The sequence below is a fragment of the Dermacentor variabilis genome, chromosome 7 (assembly GCF_050947875.1).
Source record: "Dermacentor variabilis isolate Ectoservices chromosome 7, ASM5094787v1, whole genome shotgun sequence".
Taxonomy (NCBI): domain Eukaryota; kingdom Metazoa; phylum Arthropoda; class Arachnida; order Ixodida; family Ixodidae; genus Dermacentor; species Dermacentor variabilis.
The window spans coordinates 160,257,410-160,284,225 of NC_134574.1; the positions used below are offsets into that span (position 1 = coordinate 160,257,410).

The 26,816-nt window shown below is 42.7% G+C and overlaps 1 protein-coding gene across 6 annotated transcripts in view; it reads left to right on the forward strand.

Moving 5' to 3' along the window:
- The window catches only part of LOC142588306 (ral GTPase-activating protein subunit alpha-2), an 84,941-nt gene that overhangs the window by 40,411 nt on the left and 17,714 nt on the right, over positions 1–26,816 (forward strand). For all 6 annotated transcript variants that reach the window (XM_075699899.1, XM_075699900.1, XM_075699901.1 and 3 more), the window contains 16 exons: positions 2,381–2,571; positions 4,343–4,441; positions 5,652–5,807; positions 6,544–6,675; positions 8,861–8,989; positions 10,258–10,316; positions 10,731–10,839; positions 11,856–11,966; positions 12,938–13,006; positions 16,193–16,303; positions 17,608–17,871; positions 19,173–19,376; positions 21,725–21,872; positions 23,825–24,012; positions 25,235–25,416; positions 26,252–26,359. In XM_075699899.1, coding sequence (XP_075556014.1) covers positions 2,381–2,571; positions 4,343–4,441; positions 5,652–5,807; positions 6,544–6,675; positions 8,861–8,989; positions 10,258–10,316; positions 10,731–10,839; positions 11,856–11,966; positions 12,938–13,006; positions 16,193–16,303; positions 17,608–17,871; positions 19,173–19,376; positions 21,725–21,872; positions 23,825–24,012; positions 25,235–25,416; positions 26,252–26,359 — 2,260 coding nt within the window. The remainder of the gene's footprint in view (positions 1–2,380; positions 2,572–4,342; positions 4,442–5,651; positions 5,808–6,543; positions 6,676–8,860; positions 8,990–10,257; positions 10,317–10,730; positions 10,840–11,855; positions 11,967–12,937; positions 13,007–16,192; positions 16,304–17,607; positions 17,872–19,172; positions 19,377–21,724; positions 21,873–23,824; positions 24,013–25,234; positions 25,417–26,251; positions 26,360–26,816) is intronic.

A 26,816-nucleotide genomic window follows, 5' to 3' on the forward strand; every position in this document is an offset into this window, starting at 1 on the left:
AGCAGACATGCTGGTGATATTATCTCATGATGCTGACTTCAACAAGAAAAAAACGAGCTGAGGGATAGAATTTTGTTCATCACAACCATATGAAGCCAATGAACAATGAAGCCAGGGAAAGCGTAGAGAAAATTAACTGTTGCTTTAATTGAAATGCAGAAATAATATGGAAAACGGAAATGAAAATGGATGAAAAGACAACTTGCCGTCGGTGGGAGCCGGAGCCCTATCCTCTGCATTACTCTCATGATGCTCTATCAATTGAGCTACTGTGACAGCTTTCCTCCCATCCACTTTCTTGGGTAACTTGTGTATGTTTACTAGATCTAGCTGTGGGAGTGTTATACCAACACCACTTGTGGCCATGGCAGCACAGACTGCACAAAAATATTATTGCTACGATGGACGCAACATGGCACTGGTATAAAGCTTTGGCAACAGCATTGAAGTTGATGTATAGTTACTGTTTTCTTTCAGAGAGAACAGTCAGGCAACACAAAAGCTTTTTTTAACACATGGTTCAGCAGAACCCCACAAGGTGTTGCTACCAGCTCTGCTCGTGCTGCCGTCCAGTGTTCCGGTAATCAGTAAATGGCAATTCAAAAGGGCATTTATCTTTGTATACTGTAATGCTAGCTAGCCAAGACAGGAGGGTTAGTTTTCGAATGAGACTACACCTATGAACCGAGGAAATTTGACTTGCCATGTATGAATACTGAGTGAACGTTTGGCGATGCCAGACCCTGAGGCCTATCTTATTTACAGCTACAATACCATTAAAAGAAGTGCATATGAGTAATCGTATTCTCTCATGCTGGTGCCACACTCTGAATCTGAATTGAAAGCTTTTCTTGACATAGTCCCATGAAGGGCATGGCATGAGCGGGCTGTCTCCAAGCCAGTGAGAATGCACCAACTTCCTTTTTGCTCGAGTTTCTCAAGCCATTAGGTGGCACCAGCTATGGAGTGATTGTGTCATCTGTTTTCGTAGCTGCATAACTGCGACAGTCATGCACAAAAGCCGAATATCAGGAGGTGCGAGAGCTGTGCTAGGAAGACAAACTTGAGACATATGACTTTCGCCGCAAAGCATGATCGTATACCTAAGACTGTGGTTGAAATATGTAGTTTAACAATAGCTGTATTTCAACAGCACCTTCTTGTCTAGTCAACTGCTGTATAAATATTTTTATTCATGCACCTTCTTAGCCAGTCCTTCAGTAGACTGGCCAAATTTTGATCACGAATTTACAGTTAAAAAAGAAAGAGCCAAATGACTTAAGTCTGCTTTGTTAACAAATCTGCAGCCAACTGCTTTTGTACTATTTTTTTTTATATGCTTAGCATGTTATGCTGTGTGTAAGTTTTTCTATCACAAGGCATTCTAGTTATCCATGTGCTCATGTGGCATCTTTTGTACTTTGTGTGGCATCTTGTACTGAATTTTTCACTAATGCCTTGTTTAGTTGTCCCATTATGCAGCCATGTTTCTTGTTTCTCATTTATTTTACCCTCACTCACATAGTATGGCAATAGTACAAGTGTCATGAAGGCATGAAACATATACATAATGCAAGGAAATTATGGTAACAATTGTGTTGTAGATTAGCCTAGAAGAAACAAGTTGTATATAAATAGTTGGGGCAGAGTAAATGACTTGCATTATTTATGGTGAGTGTGTTTCCATTCAATTGGTGTTGTTGGTGCAAGAAATCTATCGGGTAGCAAATTTCTGGCGTAGATGGATGATTGTACACCATGCAAAATGAATCAAGAAGAGCTGATCGAGCCACTCAAGAAGTCACAAAAGGAGAAAGAAGTTATTTTTGTGGATGTATGACTACTCATATATATGCAAAACAGCTGGGTTTTTTGGTGTCAGTGTACTGCAGCAAACAGCATAATAAAACGGGACTAACTCCTGCATTCAGAAATGCATCTTAACTTGAAGCAAGCCTGTGCTTGACTTGATCTGAATGATGCTTGTCATGAACACTCTGAGGAAAACGCAGTGAGCATCTTGGGTACGTTCACACTAGGCATGATTTAGATCAAGTCAAGCATGAGCTTCAGGTTAAGACGCATTTCTGAGTTTGTGGGTTAGACTAAGGAAGTGAACAACAAAGGCATCAACTTTGAACTAAAGTTTATCTTTCACCCTTGTGAATAAACTTTAGTTGGAAGCCAGTGCCCACGTTGTCTATTTCTCTAGTCTTAGTCCCGTTTAGTGCACTGTTTGCCGTATAATGTCTTGTATTGTTTGGGAGAAGTAATAAAGTTTGTAGGTTTACTTTGCATCATTTTGTGGGAGGACTGATATGAGTAAAGTTTGGAGTAGTGAATGTCTGCTAACTGTCAGAAACTGCTTGGTGGCCGCCAGATGTAGGTCCGGGCACAGACCGACGCAGTGTTCTGGCCGGCGGCAGTGTGAAGGGCTGGTTACCCGAGGTGGCTGTTGTCTTGTGGCGGCGGATGCTGGGAGCCTTGGGCAATGTGAACGCGATTCGCGACCCGGTCATCCACGCCCAGGTCATGGAGCACCTCATCGACCTCTCAGAAACGCTCATTAAGGTCAGTCAGGCAGCTAATGTACTGAGCATGGCGAACGGACTCTATGCTTTGCAGCCATCGTGTGAGGTTTCATGCAACATTGGGATATTCCTTCATTCATTCATTACCGATAGCTCCCATAGATAATATGGGAGGAGAGAGGGAGGGAGGGGTCATTCACAGAAGACACAAAGGATCTGCAGCTACAATATGCTGGCATATGTTCACACACATACACACAAAAGATATTAAACATGTTATATACATATTATTCATAACAAATGTACATTGTGAAAGCAACATTTAGTGCGTTTTACACAAACCAAAGATGAACGAAGTGAAGCGGCAGGGCCAGTACCAAGAAAACTTCTCATAGTGTTTAAGGAGGAATGTCTCTGAGCAAATGGTCATCATCCTGCAAGATCACACTATATGATATTTTAACAGTAATGACAAATAAATTATGCAACAATCGCACAATGCCAGAAACATTTAGAAAGTCTAAGATGTTAGCACACGAAGAACTTTGAAGGATGCTCCCCCACCCTGTTCCTCCCTCGTGGCACTCTCAGGGTAGTGTAATAAAAAATGCATGCACCTTTGCCATCAAAATAGAAATTATACTGCTGCTTTTACAAAGTAGGAGGATTTGGTGGTGTGGCTGCTTCTAGATTCACTAGGCCTTTTTGATTGACAAGGCTTGGAGAGTAGATTTGTAGCCTGTGTTTGTTAAACCATGTAATAATGGAAGATGCTTATTAACTATTAAAGTGACACTAACGAGCCTTACTCGGTTGCAATTTTTTTTTGCCAAAAGTGCCAAGGGTGAGTGTCTCTCGTCCAAATGTTTGGGCACTCTTTCTAAGTGCTGGTAACTGGGCTGGGTTCAACAATCCATTTTGACGTTCTGGTGAGTTCCCTCTTTGGCTGCTAAAGTGCTTACGGACTCCGTTTGTCCAGTAGAGGTTTTGAAAATGGCGGCTGCCGGTAGCATGTTGCTGCCCCCTCGGAAATGCACGTTTTTCAGAAGAAGGCCTTACACATCTGGCGGCACGGCACTTTGTGGACTTCATCCCATCCAACAGGCAAAAGAACGTCCTACAAGGCAATGCATTGTCTGTTGCAAAGGTAGAAGCAACAGTGACAGTAAAGTCTGCAAAGTAACATGCTTCTCTGTATGAGGAGTGGGGTGTGGCACTTCGCCTCCTATCGTGTTTTCAGATCTGTCATACAAAAGCAACATTCTAATCCTCTACAACCACTCTTGCAGAAATTTGACTTTTCACATTTGCAAGCGTTTCTCACCGAATGCTTGCTCCAAAATGTACCTGTAGCGTCAAGCTGTTGTGATGGAACTGAAATCAACTCTGACATTTCTAGACAATTAACAAACGTGGTTCTTGTCATTTTGTATTTCCAGACACAAGTTGTGAGTTGATTACCCCAAGATCATATAAATTTCAAATCTGCAAAAAATATTCTATCCAGATGAGCAATTTAAGCAAGTCATTTTCTGAACACCTTTTCTGATTTTCTGCCAGCACTTAAAGCAATAAATTATGCTTGCAATAACATGACTGATGTTTCTAATGTAATGATATTGATATAAATATAGCTGTTATAATGGCATTGAGACTACACACCGCTCTTTCGCTGTTTATTTGCCTATTTTTTCTGCGTGACAGTGATAGTTTGCTAATTTGGAGAGTGGACTATGTTTTCTTGGTACTTTCAATGTCTTCGCTCGTTTTCATTATTGCTTCGCATGGTTCTTGTTTCATCCTTCCATCAGATGCGTGACAATCTTGGCATCACGGAAGACAACATCACCACTCCTCCTCCTCCAACGCTCATTCCTCCACTTCTGCTGATTGCACCATGGCTCTTTGAGGTGAGGATGTTTTTGAAACTTGTCACCAGGGTTTTTCCGTAGCGGAAATTTCCGCATCGGCTCAGTAAAATGACAGAAAAGGTCATTCCTCAGCATTTTGAATTAGTGTTATGGAGTGAACCCAGTAGTAACACCATGGCTGCAAATTATATTGTGCTTATCTAGATTGCACACACACACATACACACACACGCACGCACATACATGCGCGCGCACACACATACGCATGCACATGCACACACACACACACACACACACACAGACTGACTGAGAAAAAAAAAGTTGCATATATAGTTGGCATATATAGTTGGGCTGTGCAATGAACCAGCATCATTGCCGCTACTCTAGGCTGAGGCATGTTCTCTTCAAAAAACAAGAACAAAATTTAAGATCAAGGATTTACTGCAAACCATATTATCAAACTTTACCGCACGTGTTAAACCTTTCTGGCTCATTGCGCAGGTTTGTGTATCAAGAAACAGTGCACAGCACAACAAGAAACAGTATTAAGAAATCTTAATCAGAATAGCGCTCACATAATAAAAGAATGAATAAGATACAGTTTTGAGAAAAATAAGGGCGAACTTTTGAAACCATTGTTCAGGTACGACAACAACATCCGATATAGTACCTAAGTCTACCCGGCTGATAGCTTGAGCTCTTCTTGGGGGCAATGCAATCTAATTTTGCCCAAGCTGCAGTTTTTTTGTTCTTTTTTTTTTTCTTATTTTTTTTACCTCTGTTTTGTGTTCCCAGTATAGCGACACATCTGTTGAGTGAACCCGATAGTGGCACAGTGGCTGTAAGTGATCTTGCAGTACTGTTGTGCACAGACCTTGGCATAACTAGGCTTTGTCTTAGTGCACAGAGGTTATTCACAATCTTTCCTCCTTGTTTTTGATCCTAGTCTTCCCTCACAGTTTCAACTTGTCTCCCGTCTTTTTTGTTGTTTTTTCTCTTTCTTTCTTTTTTTTCTTTTTATTGTGAATATTGAATCGTCATGTTCTGAGTAAACTTTAGTTGAAAGACAGTGCTTATGCTGTCCCTTCGTTCCATTGCCTCAGTGTTTTTTGTGCTGTTAGATAAAGAAGGCTGCGACAATGTAGTGTCTTGTGCTCCATCAGATTTCGGCCATTGCTTTCACCTACTATGCCATTGCATAGTCACTCGTACTTAGCAAAGGTTGCTGTGTGATCTGTGTGCATTTCAGGCGACGGGTCTTCCCGAGGGCTTTGAGAAGGGAAAGCTGCTGGCGTTGCGGCTTCTGTGTTGGCTCACAGTGAGACGCCACGACATTCCCCTCTCCTTCGACTACCTCGCTCGCTTCTACCGGGTGCTCCACGCAGGATTGCTGGGGGAAGACCAGGCAAGTGGCCACTTTGACTTGGCTTGCAATAGTACTCCTGGACAGGTGGCAAAGGTGGATGTTAACAATCCTGAGCATCATGCCGTAGTCATGTGCTGGCTTGCAATGACCGTATAGATCAAAGGCCTTCAGAGGCTAGGGCCTAGTGTGCTACTTTGGGTAGCCTTTGTACCAGGAAGATGCACGGCAATCTTCCTGGCACATGAGGTATTTCTTTGGTTCTTTCAGTAATGATAATTGCTCCTAAGCTTGTGAGTTCTTAGGAGCAAGGGACAGGCAACATTTGTGATTAAAATGAGTGATTTGTCCAAATCTCGAGTTTTGCCACTCACTCTTGCCACTTTCCTTGCATATCTGAAGCCTTCAGTATTTGTCCCCATTTCGATGAATTGTATTGATAGGGCACATTGGACAAATACGTCCTGAGAAAAATTGCAATCAAGGGTGCTTAAAAGGGTAGCTCGAGTCCTTTTTTGCCATCGGCTGCCTTATGACTTGCTCAAAACCCATTAAGAGGAAGAAATTGTGACAGGCTGCAAATTTAGGCTTGTTGCCCAAACATTGACACACGAAACAAGAACGTCAGCAAATGTAGTATTAATTTTTCTCTTTTTTTTTTTGTGTATGCGTGGCTATGCCAATGATGGAATGCAAATAATGGGCTTCTCTTACAAAGTCGCCACTATTGAGACATCACAGGTGCTTGTTCCAATGTTATGTTATGTTCTTATTGCAGAAGGTTATCAACGCTATTGTCAAGTACTGCGGGACCAAGTTTTTCGCAAGCAGGCTTCCTGGTCACACTGTGCTTCTGCTCAACTTTATTCATGGTGCCAGCACCATCGTCAATTCCAGTGCTATCAAAGGGGTGAGTGAGCTTGCCCATGTCCCTTCCTTCAGCTGCCAGCTTCGTTTTGTTAACCTTGTGAAGGTCGCCATTGCTAGTGACTGCGGGCACATTTATTATTTATTAGACACGGCAGAGCAGCTTCCTCTTCATCATCTAGCACGCCCTGGGCAGTGGCTGATAGTAGCGCAGCTACAACATTGCATCCTCTCTTTTTCTCTTCTTTTTCTTTCTTTCTTTTTCCTGTTTAATCTGGTTCTAACTAACTCCACTCACTTGTGTCACTTATAGCTTGCAGTGGCACCCGGACATCCAAGTTGCTTTTTTATTGCCGTAGCTGATAGCCCCAAACATGGCATCTGTGAACGTTTAGAGACAATCACGCAGCTTCTGTGTGACAAGTTTTTGGATAAGCGTGACAAATGTTCTTTTTCAAAGTAGCATTCGCAGGCACTGCTTAAGGCTGATATTAGTGCTAGTTGCTTTAACTGGAAATTCAAGGCTGAAAGGTCAACTTTCGAACCGACATGCAAACTTCAACGAAATTCAGCATGAGGCTTTGTCTTCTTGTCGTTAAAACATGTGGTAAGTTTGATTAACGTAGAACAACTACTACCAAGAAAGATATGCATGTCCCATTGAGCGAATGAGTTTGTAACCTTAGGAAAATGATCATTTTAAGAATTATAAAGTTAGATAAACATTTTTTAAGAAATACCTTCTTGATGCACTATATTACAGAATAGAAATAGCTGCTTGCACTTTTATGTCTTAGAAGGGCACTGGTTAAGGCTAGTTACAATTCTTGATCTATGTTATTTGCACGCCACTCTGTATGAGGACCAGGGACAACAGACACAAGCGTAAACTTTCCACTGAATCTGGCTGGCCGACCTCTTCCAGATCCATTCTAAGGGTTTAGGAAGTCAAGTGGTCAAGTTGTTCCAAGTAATGCACAAGTAGCATTGATCTTTTATGCTTTCTTCTGTAGAAACTGCGTCACATTAAAGCTAAGTTTTTTGTTGTTGTTGTTACAGTGATCCAGAAATGTATACTTTTTTTTTTATATAGGCAATTTAAACATTCAAGATGTCCATAGTCTTGTTCCTCACAAATTTTCAGCCTAGAAACGATGTTACAGTCTTCACCTCTGCAGTTTCAAAAGAATAGTTTTCTTTAACGTACGAATTGGCCAAGAAGTGTGAACTGAGAAAAATCGACTCAAAGGTCTCATAACATGCAAATACTGAGCGAAAAAACTTTTTTCTTCTCTTCTACAGCGCAGATAATAAGCAAACCTGGCGAAGAGCTCCTTTATGTGCTTAGAAATCCACAAGAGACAAAATTAGAAATTGTGAATTTCTGTAAAAAATAGTCATTTTAGCCCTGCATCCAGCCTTAAAGACACTGCTCTGTGTTTTGAAAATTTTGGGGCAGCATGAGTACTGTAAGTACTGTGAATATGTCTCACCTTGCAGGCATTGGAAGTTTTGTCTTTCGTATCATAATTTTATTTTCTCCTTATATTTCCTACCCTCTACCATGTAGAATATAGCCAACTGGACGTTTGCTTTAGCTAGTCTTAATGTTTTTCCTGTCCTGTATTCTCTTTCTTTCACTGTCCTACCCATGCTAATAAACAACACAGTGACATTGGGAAAGCGCAAGATGCACACAGCGCGTGCTACACTCATAGTACTAAAATTTTACTTGGAAAAACATGGGAATCTGTCCACCTACAAGAACAAGACAATGAACTGAAAGTAGATACTGAAAAAACTGAGGAACTGCAGGATGTTGTACTGAAAGAACAACAGGTAGTTAAAAAAGAAAAAAAAAAGTGACAGAAACAATGTCTTGCTTTCTCAAGGTGTGAAATCTAGGCCTGCCTTCCATGTTGCTCTGTTTGGCTGAGAGGTCACCGTTTCCTAATATGTTATTGTTTTTGTTCAGCTGCTCAAAAGTCCACTTGTAATAGTTGCTTTGCTGTGTGCATGTGTATTTGTTCTGTGTCATACGTTAGCCGACATGCCATCCATTTGCTTTCAAAACCTTTGACAAAGGCTGTGTGTGTTAGGCACTGAGAGAATTTATTTGATTCAGTGACGATAGCTTACAGAGGCTTGTCCCTCAAGTGAATGTTCCCAGTTTGCAAAAGGGGCATGTACGCACTCTGAATTTTGTTTTTCTCTCTTTATCCTCGCAGATGCCACGTGTTGAAGCAGTGACGCTACTGGGCAGCCTGGTGTGCTTCCCGAACGTCTACACCGAGCTGCAAGTGCTGCAGTATACGCCATTGGAGCCTCCACAACAGGCAGCAGCTTCGAGCATAAAGGTGAGAATAGTTTCATTTGTTTACGTATGAAAAGTGAAGATGACAAATAGATGAAGTAAAATTACTCAGGATGAACATCAACACCTTTGTGAGGCTAGTTCGTTCATTGCAGACCTCGTTGATTACATTACATTATTATGAACTCTTACATTATGAAAATCCACTAATGTTTACTTCTCATAGGGCTGTGAGTATTACCTTCTGTTTGTTACGTTTGGCTTTGTGGTTATTTCCAAAAAGTGCAATGGCTCACTATCAGAGCGACATTGTCCATTGGCAGCGTCTATGTTGACCACCACATGTTGCCACTGAAAATGTTCACTTCATGTCTTTTCAATGGTTTGTTTCAGTAGTTTCTATTTAGTGAGTTTTCAAAGTATCTTGCCTTTCTCTTCAACTTCAAATAAAGTTTTATGTGAAAATAGCTTCTTGCCTCATCTGTGGTGCTGCAGCAACTGTTCTCATGTTACATTTTCCCAGATCATGCACTCTTTCCCCATGGTTAAAAAACATACAAACAAGGTTCTACTGTAAGGAAAAATATGAAACATGACGCAAAAAAAGACTTGTAGGTCATATATGCAGTGCACAGGAGGGTAACATTTTTGTGACCCAACAATAATCATGATGGTTTTGAATGCACTTCATTAAATAACACGCAGGGCAAGCTGCATTTTTGTCAGTAAAGCTAGCACATAGTCATGAGCAAAGAAAGAAAGTGCATGATAATAATGATGATTATTGGTATTAGAAGAGAAGTGCATTTGAACAGGTGAGGAATGGTTATCTGCTGCACACAAAGCACTTACATGAAGCGATTGCAGTAAAGTAATTTTTATTCATGTGTTCAATATTTGTTGTTTTGCCCACATCTTAATATTATCAATAATTGGGGTGTATTAAATGCCACTAAGGGCTAGTATTGTGATGCAAGCGCATATTGCATGCAAGACAAATTTTCTTAAAATGCAGGCGAGAGAGCTGTGAAAATTAGGTCCAAATTGTTTGCAGTATCCTTTCTTGTCTGAAGGAAAAAGCTCATACAGCATTCTGCTGTTAAAATTTACGTAAATTGTTCCTTTGATTAAACCATGGGCCTGTATACTTTAGAATTTACGTAGATTGTTCCTTTGGTGAAACCGTGGGCCTGTATCCTTTTGTTTCAATCTGAATCGCGTTGAAAAACATCATCTTCCTGGGTATCATATTATTTGCAATTGCCAAAAAATTTTGGTGCCTACCTATGTGACATGTTTTTGTATTTTCAGGAACTTATTGTAGACTTGCTGCTGAAAGCAGGAAAGACAGACCCAGATGGAGTGGCAAGGTAAGCAAAAGATGAGCCACCCCTTGGCTATGCCACTGACTATAGGCAATGTACTAGTAGCAGATACAGTCAATAGAATTGTGATACTCCCAGTTTCTAGAGCATAGCTCATGAACTTGTAAACTTGTCCTTCAATTTCTTTTGTTTATTTGTTGATGTTTGCCAATTTTTGCAGAAGTTTCAGACCCTAACTCAAGATGCCACTCTCTACAAGTAGTAAAATTTAGCTTTCTCTCTTAAATTCAGCAAATTTTATTCAAATGAATTTGACAGTTGTCTGATAAACTATCTTTGCATTTTGCTCATTTTAAGAGGAAAATTCTAATTAGCCCTGAGCCGTTTCTTCCCTTTAAATTGTACATGTTTTGTATATGCATGAGTGATGTGTTTCTGTCTCTGGTGGTTGAATCCCAGGTGCACAGCTTTATGTGCTCTGGGGATCTTTGCCTACGAGGAACTTGCCCACCAAACGGGCCATCCCAAAGCTCGGGAAGCCATCGGAGTCCTCCTTTTGACCATAAGGGTAAGCTCAATTTTCACTGATTTCACAACATTTCAAACTCTAGGAAGCCACACGCCCATTTAATTTAAAGAGATTTCAGTGAGCCTGTCATGTTTTCTCCGTGTTTTAAACCTACTTAATTGAAATTGAGCTTTTCTCTTGTTTTTTTTTTTCCTTCTTGCACTTTTGCTTTTGCTGGGCAGAGCAGTTCAGTAAGCTCTTGTGTTAACAAGAGTTGCATGGCTACAAAGTTGACATTCAAAAGAATGTTTTTCCGGAAGTTTTCTTCCTGCATAAGGTTTCAGCAGTAAGGCTGGTCTTATTGGATTCCTTGAATCATGCAGCAGCCATTGCTATCCGTTTAGCAAAATCTGAGGAACTGATTTTTCACAAACTTTTCCGGAAATTAAAGTAAAGGAAGATTGCCTAATATTAAAACCAGGTGAGATAAACAAAAGTATGTCCTCATATTCAATATAAGCACATCCATTTAATTAAATTTTATGTATATCTACAAGTTCCTCAGCACCATAAATAGATTATTGATGATTTTTTAAATATTTTTTTCATCTAGGACAAGACTTGCCGCTTAAAAAAGAAAAGAGAAAGGCATGAGAATGTGCATTGCATGTGCACTCAACACATGCTTCATAGTTGTTTCTTGGGTTATGTTTTGTTTTGCTTTAGGTGACTTCGAGTACTAATTCAAACAAAATACTGTAGTCCACGCAAACCTGAAACTAGTTATTAGAAACAACTACATATTGAAAACATATTGCTTAATTTTATTGATGCTTGTCACTGTTTCGCTCAGGATGCTTTCTTTACAAAAAGTATAGGCAGAGCTGTTTTTACTGCAAGTATGTAGGTTAAGCAACTTCTTCAGAATACAAACCAATATTGTAATATGGTTGGGAAAAGAAGCTGTAGTTGTTTTGAGTTATAAGCATCACCAATTTAAAAGCACAATTTTGTGATGCACATGTGCTACGTTGTGCAGTTCATCACATGCATTACCCACGTGTTTTTTTGCGCAGCATCACAACCACATAATTGCGCAAGTTGCGGGCGACATGCTGCGATTGTTATGTGACCACGCTGCCTACCTCACGGGACAGATGGACCAGGTTGCTGGCATTGTTGTTGAAGTAAGCGCTGCAGGACAGCTGCATTTCCTTAGCTAAGAAGTATTTCTTGTCACACTAGTTGGCGAAACATTTTTGCATGAGCAACAGGCATGTCTTTTGTTTGTTTGCCTGCGTGTGTGTGTTCGTGGCTGTATGTCATCCAAATAGCTATGCTTAATTCTTCTTCTTCCTTGTGGCCATTTCTTATTCTTTAGGGTGTCCTCCTGTGCTCCGAGGGCAGACATTGTGCAGCTCAGCAAATAAAGTAATCTTGAGGTTATTTAATTTACTTTTGGCCTTCTTTATAGGATATCAATGAATAGAGTGCACATGGAAACATGTGTTAAGTTGTTTATGTTAATTAAATGGCCTTGCACCACTTAATGATATTCCTCCACACTGCTGCCTGCTGTACTTGATGGGTATGCACAGAAGCACTATGCAGCGTAGAAGCACTGCACAGGATACCGAGTGTGGTGCTTCGGCAGCTGTGCCAATGTGGCTGATGTGTGTGTGTTTCAATATCTGGCGCAACATGCTCATTCTGATAGGCACAGAATGTTAACTTTCGTGCCCATAGCAGTCAATCAAAGAAACGGGGGGGGGGGGGACGTGGTTGAATTTACTTCAAGAGGCTTGTGCTATGACGTTGTTCATAACCTTAGTTTAGCTTTGGAACACAATTTGTTTGATATAGTTCAGTGCCTCATGCACGTGCTCTTTTTTTTTTTTTTTTTGCTTGCTTGCTTGCTAATTTTAACTTGGACAGCACTGAGGAACGTGTGATGACATTGCTAATTGTATTTGAGCTGTTTTCAAGTACCAGTATTCTTGTCTTTTCCACTTTTTATTTCCATTAGCAATGCTTAAACACAGTATTTCACTGTTCCATGCCTGGAGGTGGAATTTGTGTGTGTTCGCTCAAGCCTTCAAACGTAAGATTCCAAAAAGGATTTCAGGTTTTGCTTACTCTTTTTTTCCTGCACTCTTAGGTTGTAGCATCTACGATCCACAACCTTCTCCCCAGCGATGATTCTGATGTCAAGGAGGAGAACAAAAAGGTGATTATTAGGTTTTCTACTTTTCTTCTAGCTAGTTGTCTAGCAAATTACTCTTATGTGCTTTGAATATTCTTATTTAAAGATTGTAACCTGATCAGAATTTAAAGTTTGTTATAAATTCTTGATTAATGACACCATACATATGAACACAAAGCTCAGAAACAATGGGTGTCCTGTTGTTTCTGTGCCATGTATTTATCAATGTGGTGTTGAAATTCCAATCAGACACAGCTGTGTAATCTGTTTCTCGAGTATTTAGGTCGCTAGTACTATATTTTTGCATGTTTTTAAATCACTGCTGTTGCAAACAAACAGTTTCCCAAGTTGTAGGACGACCTCTGGTGTTATCTGCCACTGCCTGTGCACCAAACGTCATTCATTAGCATTATGCAGGATCAAGCTGCTGGATGACTTGCCCATGGTTATGTTTCTTTCTGTGGGAAACAATACACGCAATACAGCACACTCTAATGAGCTGTGCCGATACACAGTATAGCATAGCTCATTGAGCAGTTATGTATATCGTTTCCCTTGTCTGTTCTTTCATCTTGTTGTAGAAGTAACAGTTGTAGTATCACTTGTTGGTTGGGAGTCAACGCAACAATAAAGAAAACGAACACCTGCATAAGGAGAGGGCTGGCAATTTATTAAGTGGATCTGCAAACATCTATGTGAAGACTGCACATGGCTAGTTTAAAAATTATGCGAATCCCACGCACTGTGAGAATCGATGTAAGTGAAGCTTTTCGTGCTGGATGCTTTGATTTATGATAATTAGCGGAGATGTTGACAGCTAAAGCTTAATTTCTTCAATGTTTTGCCTAACACAAGAGTGATGAGTTGATGATAAACTTTATCTTGCGTGCACCACTGCTGTTTGTCTGCGTAGTACACAAAACACAAAGGGAGAAGCGTTTGCTTGAGCGTTGTTGTGCGCCACATTTTATAACTTCTGAGAGGGTTGAGCGTTGTCATTTCTTCACATGGCACATCGCATTGTGGCAGAAGTATTAAACTTGAATTGGATTATGGGGCTGTACTTTCCAAAACCACAATCGGATTATGAGGCAAGCCGTAGTGGCAGACTCCGAATTAATTTTGACACCGTGATATTCTTTAATGTGTCCCGAAATGTAAGTGCACATGCATTTTCTATTTCACCCCCGTCGAAATGCAGCTGCTGCTATTGAGATCAAGTCCACGACCTCTAGCAATGCCAATAGCCGCAAAGCTAATGCGGCGGCCACAGAAGTGTTGATTTGACGGTCGACCGCTTCCATAGTGTCTCCTCTACCCTGCGGTGCGCTTTAATTAATGCAGTTTTGCTTCTGCGTGCCCTGCATAAGTTGCCCACTTGACATACTTGCGTGGCATTTATTTTTCAAAAATAGCAGCAACGTACTGTACCATATGTTGAACTTAAGCTTATCCTGTTTCCCCACAACCCTGTCGTATAGTAGTGGGGTATCCTTGCTTTCTCACATCACTTCCCCCCTCTCTTATATTGAAACTGCCTCTTGTGCCTCTCCTTCTCCTCTCTACAGTTCTATCTGCGTCCCCTCTGACCTTGCACATTAGTAGAAAGGGAAGCGCTGCAATTTCTGCAATGCTTCTGAGGGGAGTCACGGATAATTACAGCTGTCAAGCAGCTAATGTGGTGACGGCCAGGGAGCTCCAGAGGGCATTGTGCATATGCGACATGGTGGGGTGAAAACGAGTTTCTCCCATCACCTTTTTTCTCTTACTCGCGCTGTCATCTATATACACGGTCTGAACCACCCCCCGACGCGGTATGCGCGACAGCAGCCCACAGCAGCAGTAGCAGCAGCAGCAGTGGGAAAGTCAAAGGAAGAGGCACAGAAAGCTTCGCTTTAAAAAGTGCTATGGAAGTAGGCAGTGACAAGGGTGTGATAAGTGACATACGTAGACCAACCAAGTAAAGCTTATTGAAGGCTTCCCTATGGAAGCCGAAACATCTTTTTTTTTTTAAAGTTTTACTTGGTCGGTGTACGTGTTTGCTTGTCATGTCTCATCCCGACCAGACGGGCTTCCGTCGAACTATTGATTACATGTGATAAGTAGTCATATCCGATACGAGATAAGTTACCTGATGTGGCTCTCCATCAATGACCTCACTATTTCTGACGCCACCCCCAAATGCCCCTTGTAGGAGTTGAGGAGGACTTTGGCATGAAAAAACTTGGGAGGTTTATTTACATTATTTACAGAGAGAGTCAATTAACAGTCTTAGAGTCATTACGGGTCGGCAGCAACTCGGACGCTGCGGCCCGCGGCAAGAACTTCGAAAGAGAAGAATCAAGGAATGCTCTAGGAATGCTCTGGAATGCTCCCGGTCTGTGTCTTTTAAGCCCTTCGGTGTCTCGAAGACACGTCACGTTCGGCCAATGGGCGAGCCCGCTCAGGTGACGCCATTTTCGGCCAATGGTAGGCGCCCGTGCGATGGTGTCACACCCGGCGGAGAGGGTCGCTGTTTGGTCCTCAATTGTCCGAGGGCTTACTTCTCCCTGCAGTCTTGCCTTGCCATGTTTTCACGGCGCATTACAGCCGTCTTGCTTCGGGACCCACTTTACCCGCAACAGTGCTCTCGCTTCACTTTTGGGAAGAGCCAAGCAGTGAATAGCTCCACCTGCGGAACACGAAGTGGGGGCCGCCAACTTGTTTGCACGTGCCGCGCCTCAGGAATGTGGTATCCGTGCTTCTGCGCTCCTTAATTAGCTGTGGTGCGATTCGATGTGGTCTGGTGAACTCGAAGTAGGCTCAGGAAATGGTCCCATATCTAACACCCTCTCCTATTACCATGGCGAGCGAAGTGATGGAGGGCCCTCCTGCACCCTCAATGAAAATAAGAGAATTACACTCTGCTTTTTCAACAGAAAAATTCTGATGCCACCCCTATGTTTGCACAAAATAGAGCAGATGCAAGGCAGTGGGTATCAGCATTGGTGTACAGCTGATCAGAAGGGCAGCAGGGCTAAAGCTCTTCTATTTCTGAATAAACAATAAGGTTGTACAAATATCGATACTTATTTGGAAGATTTACTTTTAACAATGCTTTTGTGATGTGGTGCTAAAGGGTGTAAAGCTGACTTATGACATAGTGTTATTTTTCTTGCGAGTAATAGCAGATTGCAAAAACAGTCTGGGCACAATGCTCTTACATTTCAGCTGGTGCTGTCACTTCTCTTCTGCTTGGCTGACTGGTGCATGAACATTCCGCTACCCGCCCTGACGACACCACAGTCTGACGGCTGCTCTCCACTTCTGTCCACTTTGAACGTAAGGCATTGTTTATGTAAGGCATTTTTTGTGCAAACGTTTGCACAATATATCCTTGTTACAAAGACTTTATTTAAATCTAGAAAAGTCAGATGGTTCATTAAGATGAGATAGTAATGAACTCCATAGGAGCATGGCTGAAACGTAAGGCTGTTGGTCGGGGTGTGATAAGCTGTGGTGAATGTGTGCTGAATTATGCACTAGCGGAGGCGATCAATGATGTGAGACAGGAAGTGGTGATCATGGTCAGCGAGTAGCTGATGAGGAGCTCTACAATGGAGGATGATGTCGTAGAGCAGGAAATCGGCAATATCAATCCTGTAGCTGGTTGAGACTGCTCAAGTGATCACATACTGCATAGTGTAATCTGTAGTGAATGCAACGCATTTGTTTTCTGTGGTTGATGTCTGTAAAGGACCTAACAAGTTCAGCCCATCGCAAAAAAAAAAGGCTATATAGAAATTTTGGTAGGCTGAAGGCGATCAGAAGGAATTTTCAGAAGTTTCTTTTGCTGCTGGCAGAGGTCGCAAGCAGCGTACAGTACAGTAAAGGTCATGGGGGTGCAAAAAAAGTTATCGTACACGGTTTGCCAGTTCAAGAGACACTTCAGTGTCTGGAGGTTGGCAAATCGTGTAGTTATGCAAGAACAGCGGAGCACAGATGATGTTAGATGGTGAGCAGAAGTTCTGTGCCATCAGGGTAAATGTTGCGGTAGTTTAAAATGTCTTCTTGAAGCAAGAATATACTGAGAAAAGGGCAGTATGGGCACAGTGAAAACGGTCAATGAGAGACTGCTATGATGGGTCACAGCACCTTTTGTCAGTCACATGAAATAAATTTGTGATGGCCAAGATGCAGGCATCAGCTTTAAGTTCGGCGGTGCTGGGTGGGCCAATGGGGTGCCATGACAATATGCACTAGTTAATGTATGAATGAAATCATAGTAAAAAGAGATGAGTGTTTTTACAATAATAAATTACAAACGTTAATCAATGCTCTAATGTCATATATGCTGTGTCTTTATTGTTAAAGAAAAAGACATGCTCATCAAAGTTTACACGCTTATCCAATACTGTGTTCCTGCATCACCCAACTAGCAAATTTTGATATCATTAGTAGAATAGGTCACTGAAAAACATCAAAAAAACAAAACTTGATGCTTCATAATCTGTACAGATCCCTTGTTCACAATTGAGGTGCCAAGCTTGATTAAATTATAACATCAGGTTTTGTGTACCTGTGCTGTGGCCCATAGATGATAAAGATAAATAATGAAAGAACTTCCCCATCCTTTCGGGGTATAGGTGTTGGACCACATCCTGACTGGCAAGAGCCCATTGCTGCGGCCAGATGTCTTGTCCCTGCTGCAAGCACTCTGCCCAAGCATTGTCCTTGCAGACATTGAAGCACAGCCAGGTGAAGGCCAAGCCAAGGCCCCTCACTCCAGCTCCTTGGCACACCTGTCCGGGGGTGGAAAAATCGCCCGTTCCATAGCAAGTTTTGTGCCGCCAGCTGTGCTTCAGAATGATCTTCGGAAGAGTGGCAACGTGAAGCTTGCTGCCAGAATGGTTAGTCTTTCTTTTTACAGCCCTGGCTGTTAAGTGTTCAAATGAAATTTTGTCCACTGTGCATGCGTAGTGTGTGGTGCGTGAACGCTATAGGGAGAGAGCAAGGGAACAAGAGTTCAAGGTCGCAAGTCAGCCTCTAGAGTCTGTGAAGGAGTATGTTTACCTAGGTCAACCAATCACAGGGAACCCTGACCATGAGATGGAAATTCGCAGAAGAATAAAAATGGGTTGGATCGCATACGGCAGACATTGTGAGCTCCTGACTGGGAGCTTACCATTATCATTGAAAAGGAAAGTATACAATCAGTGCATTTTACTGGTGCTGACATATGGGGCAGAGACTTGGAGGCTGACAAAGAAGCTTGAGAACAAGTTAAGCACTGCGCAAAGAGCGATGGAACGAAGAATGCTAGACATAACTTTAAGAGACAGAAAGAGAGTGGTTTGGATCAGAGAGCAAACGGCTGTAGACAATATTCTAATAGTCATTAAGAGAAAAAAAATGGGGCTGGGCAGGTCATGTAAAGCGCAGATTAGATAACCGTTGGACCATTAGGGTGACAGAATGTGTATCAAGAGAAGGGAAGCGCAGTGGAGGACGGCAGAAGACTAGGTGGTGCGACAAAATTAGGAAATTTGCGGGTGCTAGTTGGAATCGGTTGGCGCAGGACAGCGGTAATTGGAGATCGCAGATCGCAGGAGATGTGGATGTGGAGAGGGGAAGCAAAAAGAGCATGTGTGATTGAAACATGCATGTACAGTGTGGCCCACTGTTAGAGGAAACACATGAGTGCAGAGCATGTGCGAAATTTTTACCACGGCAAGAGTACAGTTGTCTAGCTTTGCAGTAGATGGCTTGTGTTTGGTGGCATTGGCACCCTTCTTACACACCTGTGCAGTGCATTGACATGGCTTTGGCTAGTGCTTGCAACCGGAGCGCCAGCGAAGTGAGAGCTGAACATTGGATTGTTCCCTTTAACAGTGAACCACATTGTGTGGGGTGGTGTCAAGAGTGGTGTGCATGCATGTGCATGCATGCGTTGGGGATACTCACAAACACACAAAAACACTTATATGCACTGCTATACGGGAAGCACTGCCACTGCCCCTCCATCTTCGCCCTTGCTCCCCTTTTATCCCTCTGGCGGATGCCTGCATTTGTGCGTACAAGTGTGCAGGCATGTGTATAGTAAGCCATAACGATTTTTTGGGAATGTCTCTTATTCAACTCAAACTTACAATAATTCATTCAAGAACGTTTTGCCAGGAGAAGCTTGGGTTGATGACCATGCTTGTTTCAGGTTTTGAGTCACCTGCTTCATCAGCTTGGCCATTTCCCCATGGGACTGGGTGCGGCGCAGCTTACCAGCCTGGTGGCAGAGCAAGATGATGTGCCTGCGCTCCGCGACAGTGAGCTGTCCAAGGAAGTCTTCTCAGCACCTAACATCCAGCTCTTTGTCCTCAACAACATGGCCATACTGTCGCTTGTTGAGATTCCTGCTGAGGTAGATGGAGCACTTGCATTTGTGGTAAAGTGGGGATAATGTTGCTGAGGAGGTACCGGTGGCCTAGTTCTTTGGCTGTTGTTGCTGTAAAAGCACTGCACTTTAGGCACACACAGACCAACAATAAATGGATAAACACAAGCACTGAGCTGTAACAAAAGGTTTATTGCTGCAAGGCAGGTATTTGTGTTCATGCCAGAAATCAATATCTGCTCAAGTGAAATGCTGGGAAGCGATCAAAGGTGCACGTCAAAGGGATCAGATATTAAAGTTGTGGAATAAACCACAATGCCACAGGGGACAGAACTAAACTTTTTCTGATCCATACAAGGTACAGATGGCTGGGGAACAGACGAGAAAGTCATTGATTCAGCTTGACGCTTGACGTTCAGCTTGATCTTTCGTACCGGTAACTGTACCAAAAATGTATATAGATACAACTTATATATACATGCATACAGATGTACAGCACGTGTGTTATGCATATGTATGTGTATACATCTAAAAGGCTGAACCAATTGATAGACCACCCTTGCTATTGTGACAGTCAGAAGCATAAAATTAAAGAATCTTCCTCCCTTTTCTGGAAAAAAAAAAAAGATATTGAACGCTCTTGTTTGTGTCTTATATTAGTGTTTGAGTATGTGTCTATAAGTGCGCTGCTTTTAAAAACAACTATGGGGACAAATATTGGGTGTATTTCAATTCTTCCTTTGAGGGATGGCATCTCTGTTCCCCGATTCAGGTGACCTGGGCATATTTATGGATTGGGGCTACAGTGTTCTTATACTTGTATCATACGGCCACTTTTGGTCACAATTGAGCCTGATCCGGATTTAAATTCTCGACCACAATTGGTTCCTTCCCACAGCTTGCGCAAAGAAGCCAGTCGCGACTAATAAATTTGATCTCGACCAGGTTCGATTGCGATTGAAAGTGTGCTTTGTGACTCCTGTGTAAGAGAAAAATGGAGAAGTCTGTTCTGCAAAATTATTCAAAGTGCTGGCTTTGCTGCTGCTTTTGAATGGCCAGCATTTTAATGTCATTGTTGTAGTTGCTGCCTGCTTTATTTGCATGTTAGTTTATTTGACTGTCTGTGAAAAATGTCTGTATTATTGACATTGTTGTTCATTTAGCAGGAAAGCCGTAAGGAATTCTAGCATATTCTTATGACCCCTGGAAGCATTAGTTGATCAGAAAGTGCCAAGTCTGGCACTTACTGCTGTGGCTTCCATCACTGGACTGGAAATGACAAACACAACCTTTCATTTTGCCACGAACCATAAAGCACTGTGGCATAAAAGTGCTGCCTTTGCACTAGGGGTAGCCCTTCACGAGCAGCGAGATATATCGGCTTCAAAAAAACTTGGAGGACTCTTAAGCTTTGCCTTTAAGAGCGGAACGCAATAGCATTATCGGGCCCCGTTTGCATCACCTTCTTATTCGCTTGCCATGGTCTTGAGTCGCATAACTACGTAATTACTACGAGCGTGCGCTCGGGCGCTTTATGCCTTAGCACTGACGTCATCGCTCCTCCTAGCGACCTCCGCGAGCAGTGGAAGCATTCTGCTCCTGTCTTAATGTCACACGCACAGGCGTTCCTTCCCTCACAGCATGGTTGAGGTGTCCACTGAGAAGGGCGACAGTTAGTTCGCCTTTCCCTGCCTTCAAAATAGAATTTTTATGCAATACAAACACATCTGATTGTTCAAGTACAATGAACTATTGCAATCATCATTAATTTCACATAATTGCCTCATTCATTATTTGGATATTTATGATTACTAATGTAGGCATTGGCACATGTCTCTAACACGCTTTATCAAATTAAAGACAACTCACTCACTAGGTCCCCCTAGTACCGACCCTAGCATCTGCGGCCACTAGGACAGACCTTTAACGGCAGCTGAAAAAAGGGTTTGTGCTTGAGTCTCCGAGTAACAGATTTATGTTTTCTTGCATATTCAAATTACAATCCAATGCTATCATGTTTGTAGCTTGTGTGCAAGTCATACTTTACTAATTATCTGATGCATTTTTTCTTTGAGAAATTCAAGTATTTCACTAACCCCTATGCGCCACGCAGAGGTGCCTGCGTGATTCGGGATGCATGGTTTGGGATGATTTTCTCTAACAGACAATGTCGCCGACACCGACACCAGATTTTCTGCAACACGGGGCCCTTAACACTCTCGCGTTAAAATAGTATATTGTCCATCTAGCTAAACCATTTCTTGAATTAGGAAACATTTACTCAAAGAATCTAACTTGGTCAAGTAAGGAACCAAGCTAAGAAATTGAGAAGCAGATAGAAATCAAACATGCCCGCAACTGCTTTCTTCTACTAGGAAACTTCGGGAGGTGCTGCAAGTGTAGGCCTCACGACGGGCAAGTCCCAAGTGCGAGCTATCGTGCGTGACCTGAGCGGCAAATTTTCTTGGGACTGTCTGACACTGTACGGGCCTCATGGCTGCCGTGCAGGCTCCTATCCACCTGGTGAGAGGCTCACTTACTCCACATTTCTTAGAAAAAAAGAAATAATAATGAAGATCCCACGCACTATAGTAATTTATGTAAGCGAAGCATCCTGTGCTGTTTGCGTTGATAGACAATAATTGGCGGTGATGTTGATAGCATACGAGAGTCATAAGATGACGTTAAATGTTACCTTGAGTGCACCACCTGCATTTCTCTCGTAGTAAAAGTGTTTGCTCGAGCCGTTGTGCACCATTGTTCATAGCCTGCAAGAAGGTGAGCACCGTGTCCTTGCCTCGCACGGGGCATCACATCGTAGCTGAAGCGTTGATTTGCTGGACGGCCACTTGCTAGTGTCTGTCATCTTGACGCTTCAGCACTTTAATGCAGTTTTGTGTCTGCACATCCTGCATCATTTGTCCACGTAGACAAACTTTCATGGTGGTTATTTTTCAAAAAATAGCAGAAACATGCCATACCGTACCTTGAATTTACATTTTTCCAGTTTGTTCGCAGCTGCTGCTGTTTCTAGTACTAGCAGCGTTTCCTGTATTGAACAGACCTGAAATGAGGCATGCTTTCTGACAGCACCTTTACCCTCTTCCACCTTCCTCCCATGCACAGGGACTGCGTTTTTCTCTTAAAATTGCAACAAAAAATTATTTTGCCTTTACCTTCTTGCCCAAATTTTCGAGAAACATCAAATTTTATGGTCTGGATCGTTACGTGCCTGGTTTGCAAACAATATTGTTGAATTTGCCTTTGTCTGCACTCTTTACAGTAACTGATGTCTAAAACATGGTGGCTATGTCACTTCCTCTGTCTGCAATGCAGAAAAGCATGTCCTTCGAGATTTGTTTTCATTATACGCTTGGGTATGCATCCAAAGATGTAGACCAAGGCAACTTGGCATTTTTTTTCTTAAAAACCAGACAAGTAACATTGTGAAGTCTACACTGAATGATCCGGGCCATCAAATGCAATCTTGCTGTGAAATTTTAGCGAGAACAGAGTATCGATAGCACGAAATTTGTTTTTCTGCAATTTTAAGAGAAAAACGCTTGTCCCTCTGTGCAAGTTGCCATGAGCGAAGAGTGGCAAGGCTGTTACTTGCTTGTTTCGACTGCATTGACTCTACCCATTCTCTGTTTCGTCTCTCTACCTTCTCTCTACTATTCTATCTACCTCATCTCTGGAGTGTTGCGTGTGAGTACAAAAGTAAGCTTGTATGCGCTGCAGCTTCTGCAATGCTTTCGTGGGCATACCTAATTACTGCCGTCTAGAGGACATTGTGGTGAGGGCCAGGGAACCCTCCTTGGATAGGTCTCATAGACCCAACCAGGCATGGTTTCTGATGTTGCCACAGCAGTGGAATAGAAAGGAACAAGCAAAAGGAAGGTTCACTTTAAGAAGGAAGTGAGAGAGAAAGAGAGACTGTGCGTACATGCGATGGAGGGGGTGATTTGCAGGCATGCTTGTTTTGCTTCAAACCACTTCAGTGTGTTGGTACAGTGGCATTCAGCATTAAGGAACGAAGTGTAATGTAATGCTTGACACCGCAGCTTCAGAAGGATGTGGACTTGCTGTTGCTACAGCTTCATGGCCCATCGTACACATGGACATACAAGTGTCACAGTCGGTCACTATCGAGTGCGATCAAGTCTGGTTGGCTCAGTCGATTGGCTCCCTTGCACAGCTTCAGCAATGGAGCCAGTTGCATTCAAGAAATTACATCTCAGACGGACTGTATTGTGGTAGAAAGTGCACCGTGTACACCTGTATCAGACACATGGGCGGAGTAGTGTTAAGATCAACCTGCTGGTCTAAACTCTCTTGTAACAGAACGCACTCGTTTTGTTTCGTTGTTCAGCAAGTCATGTTGAAGCATTACCTGTCTCCTCATTAATGGGTTACGGCAACTCGTTTGCCAGGAGTGTTGCTCAGTCTGCAGTTTCTTTCGCTGCATCATCCAGGCCCTGTTCCTGACCCATGCCTTCACTACACCACTCACCGTGGCCGAAACCTGGACGTTCAGGAGCAGCACCGCTGCCATGCCGATGCTGCCACCCGTGATTCGGGGCGTAGAAGTCCCCTTCATCGGCCACCTGGTCAGCTACCACTGCTGGAAAATACACAAGACAACTATGACAACCTGGATGATGTGAGCATTGCAAGGCCCTCAAGAAAGTACCTATACAGTCAGCTTCCATTAGTTCAGCCTTGACAGAACCAACAGAATTGATCCAATTATCCAACAGCCCAAATTAAGAGAGTAGAAAAAAAAATCCGACTGCACTGCTGTTTCATTTGCACTTCTTCGCACTTTCTGCATTCCGAATACATTTGAGCTTCGGCATACATTCATCTTGCTGATTACATAATGTCACTCAAGAGCTCTAGCTGCAGCGTGTATGTTCGGTGACTCTTAGTATTGACATAAGGTGCTTTAGCTGAAAGATCAGTCACTGGACTTATTGTACCTCTTTTAGTGCTGTCAGGAATCCTCCACACATGTGCAGTTCTTTACAGGGAGGCTCAATGTGAAAGGAAACATGACAATGATAATTGAACAACAATCCCTATACGAGGGAAAATCATAAAGTCTTTGCCCCTACTTTTTTAAGCCAAATTATGACTGTAAATGTGAAGTCAACATATCCATTCCCAGCAGTGGACCTTTCTTGGACAGGACGAGCCATATCTGCCAGTAGCTACACGACACGGCGCTGCTCTCAGTTGTTGAAGATGGCAGCTGTGCTTCACTCGTCCACGGCGTACGAGCAACAAAGTGTGATTCATTTTCTATAGATCAAGGGACGAACGCCCGTCGAAATCCACAGGGAAATGCAGCCCACGTATGGGGAAAGGTGTCTCACTTTGAGAGGTGTGAGGTGGTGGTGTTGCAAGTTCGTAAACGGCCGTGAAGACTTGCACGATGGTGAGCGTTCGGGGAGGCTGCGTGCGTCGCTGACTGACCACAGGGGTATCTCAAATTTCGTGCTGCAATTGGACAAATGTCTGAACCGGTTTGGGGACTATGCAGAAAGATAGTGTAAGGCACTTAGAATAGTATATATAATTGTAATTACCTGTATGTGCCTTATACTGGCTAATAAGAAATAGGGGCAAAGAGTTTCTGATTTGCCCACGTAGGATTTTAACTTGAGACCTCACTTTCTAATGCCTGCTAAGTTGCTTTACTGCTGAACACTCTGCCCAACTGTGCATTTTCGATTTTAAGGCAAAAACAAGGACCATCTTAGGTTCTGAATACATTTCAGGCATTCCCATTCATATTTCTCAACACTACAAAGCCATGTGATCTTCTTGTCACTTTCCCGAAAACAGAAATAGCAAGTGCTTGTGCCATGCTGTCTGTGCAGCTGCTGCAGTACATTGGGCACACGAGCCCAGAGTGTGTGCAGTTGCCCTGCCAGCGGCTCAACTCGGCACCCAAGGCCACTGATGAATTGGCAGGCATCCGCGAGGCCGAGACCGTCCACCTACTGCTAAACCAGCATGCCCAGGAAGTCCAGCACACTGCGCAGGCTGCCTACAGCTCAGAGTGAGTGCTTGTGCACTTCGCCATAGGCGTCCTAAAAATACAACCTGCCCACTAGCGCTGAAATTCACGGGAGCCACTGCTCCGCTGCAGCAGTGACACATTCTCGATCATTTCGTACCTGTTGTTGCTAGAGCATGGACAACATTCACGGGGTCAGTGCTTACGATGAAAGTTGACATGGCACTAACCATGCCCCTTATACTGTGATCAGCTACTGGGAACGTTGACCCCCTTTTTTTATATCACTGGGTAGGAAGTGGCTGTACACTGGTGACCATGCTAGGCAAACTACTATGCGCACGTGTGCTCTGAAATTCAAGTGCTTTTGCTATGGTGTATACTGTACAAGTTGCCTGTAACACCACTGCCTATTTGAAGATCATGTGTAGCTTTACAAATTGTGCACTTGTTTGGGTAGAATGAATTCCTTCTTGGATTGTGTGATTCAAGAATTTCTCTGTTTGGAGATGACTGCATATAATAGCATCATTGGCGAACTTGACCTAGGATCACAGACTTGTCATGTGTAAAGGACATTTCAGACTCATTGATAGCCACTTACTATAGCTAACTAGAAAGGTTGCACAAGTTTCAGCCACTGGCAGACAGCTTTTAGAAATTAGTTCATTCTTTGGGTACTTCACACGTCGTTGTTTTTTTTTTTTCCAGTTTTGGTGCAATGCTAATGCTTAGTCTATGCTGCAGTTTTGCTGCAGCGTTGTTCACTTCGGCCATCCTACTGCTTAGATACTGTGGGGATGGTAACATTGCATAAAACATTTAATAGAATGTGCTTACTGTTAGCTATGCTAAAGATAGCGACTTTGCCGTACAGGATGCTGGCAAAGGCTGCTAGCCCACCCAGTCCAACCGAGCCACTGTCGCCGTTCCAGTACTCACGGCTGCTTCTGGAAAACTTCAACTTCTTCGCATGGGAAAAGAGGTTAGTGCTTTGAAGACAATGATTGCTCAGTTGTATTCAAAGGCTTGAGACTCAATCTGCTTACTTTTCCAACTTCTCATTCTGCTACTTTTTTGTGCAGCTCTCACATTCCAAACTGAAATTTGCTTCACTCTAAATAACACTAACCTTTTTCATCAATACCTAGGGACAATCTTGTCTTGCCTTTTATTAGTGTGCAGTGATTTACTCTTGGTTATCATCTCTGTGCATGTCATGTTCTGCATTGAAGGACGGTTTCACTTTTTTCTCCTACCTCATTTTCTTTCTTCAAAATTTTTATTCTACTTACATCATGACAGAAAGGCCCGGAAAGCACTGACACACTTTTTTTTTCATCTTTCCATGCATACAAGTATCATACAAGAGCACAAACAATTTGTTGAGACTGCTGTGAAATGTATCTTTGAGCTGTGTTCACAGTGTCACATTGGACTTT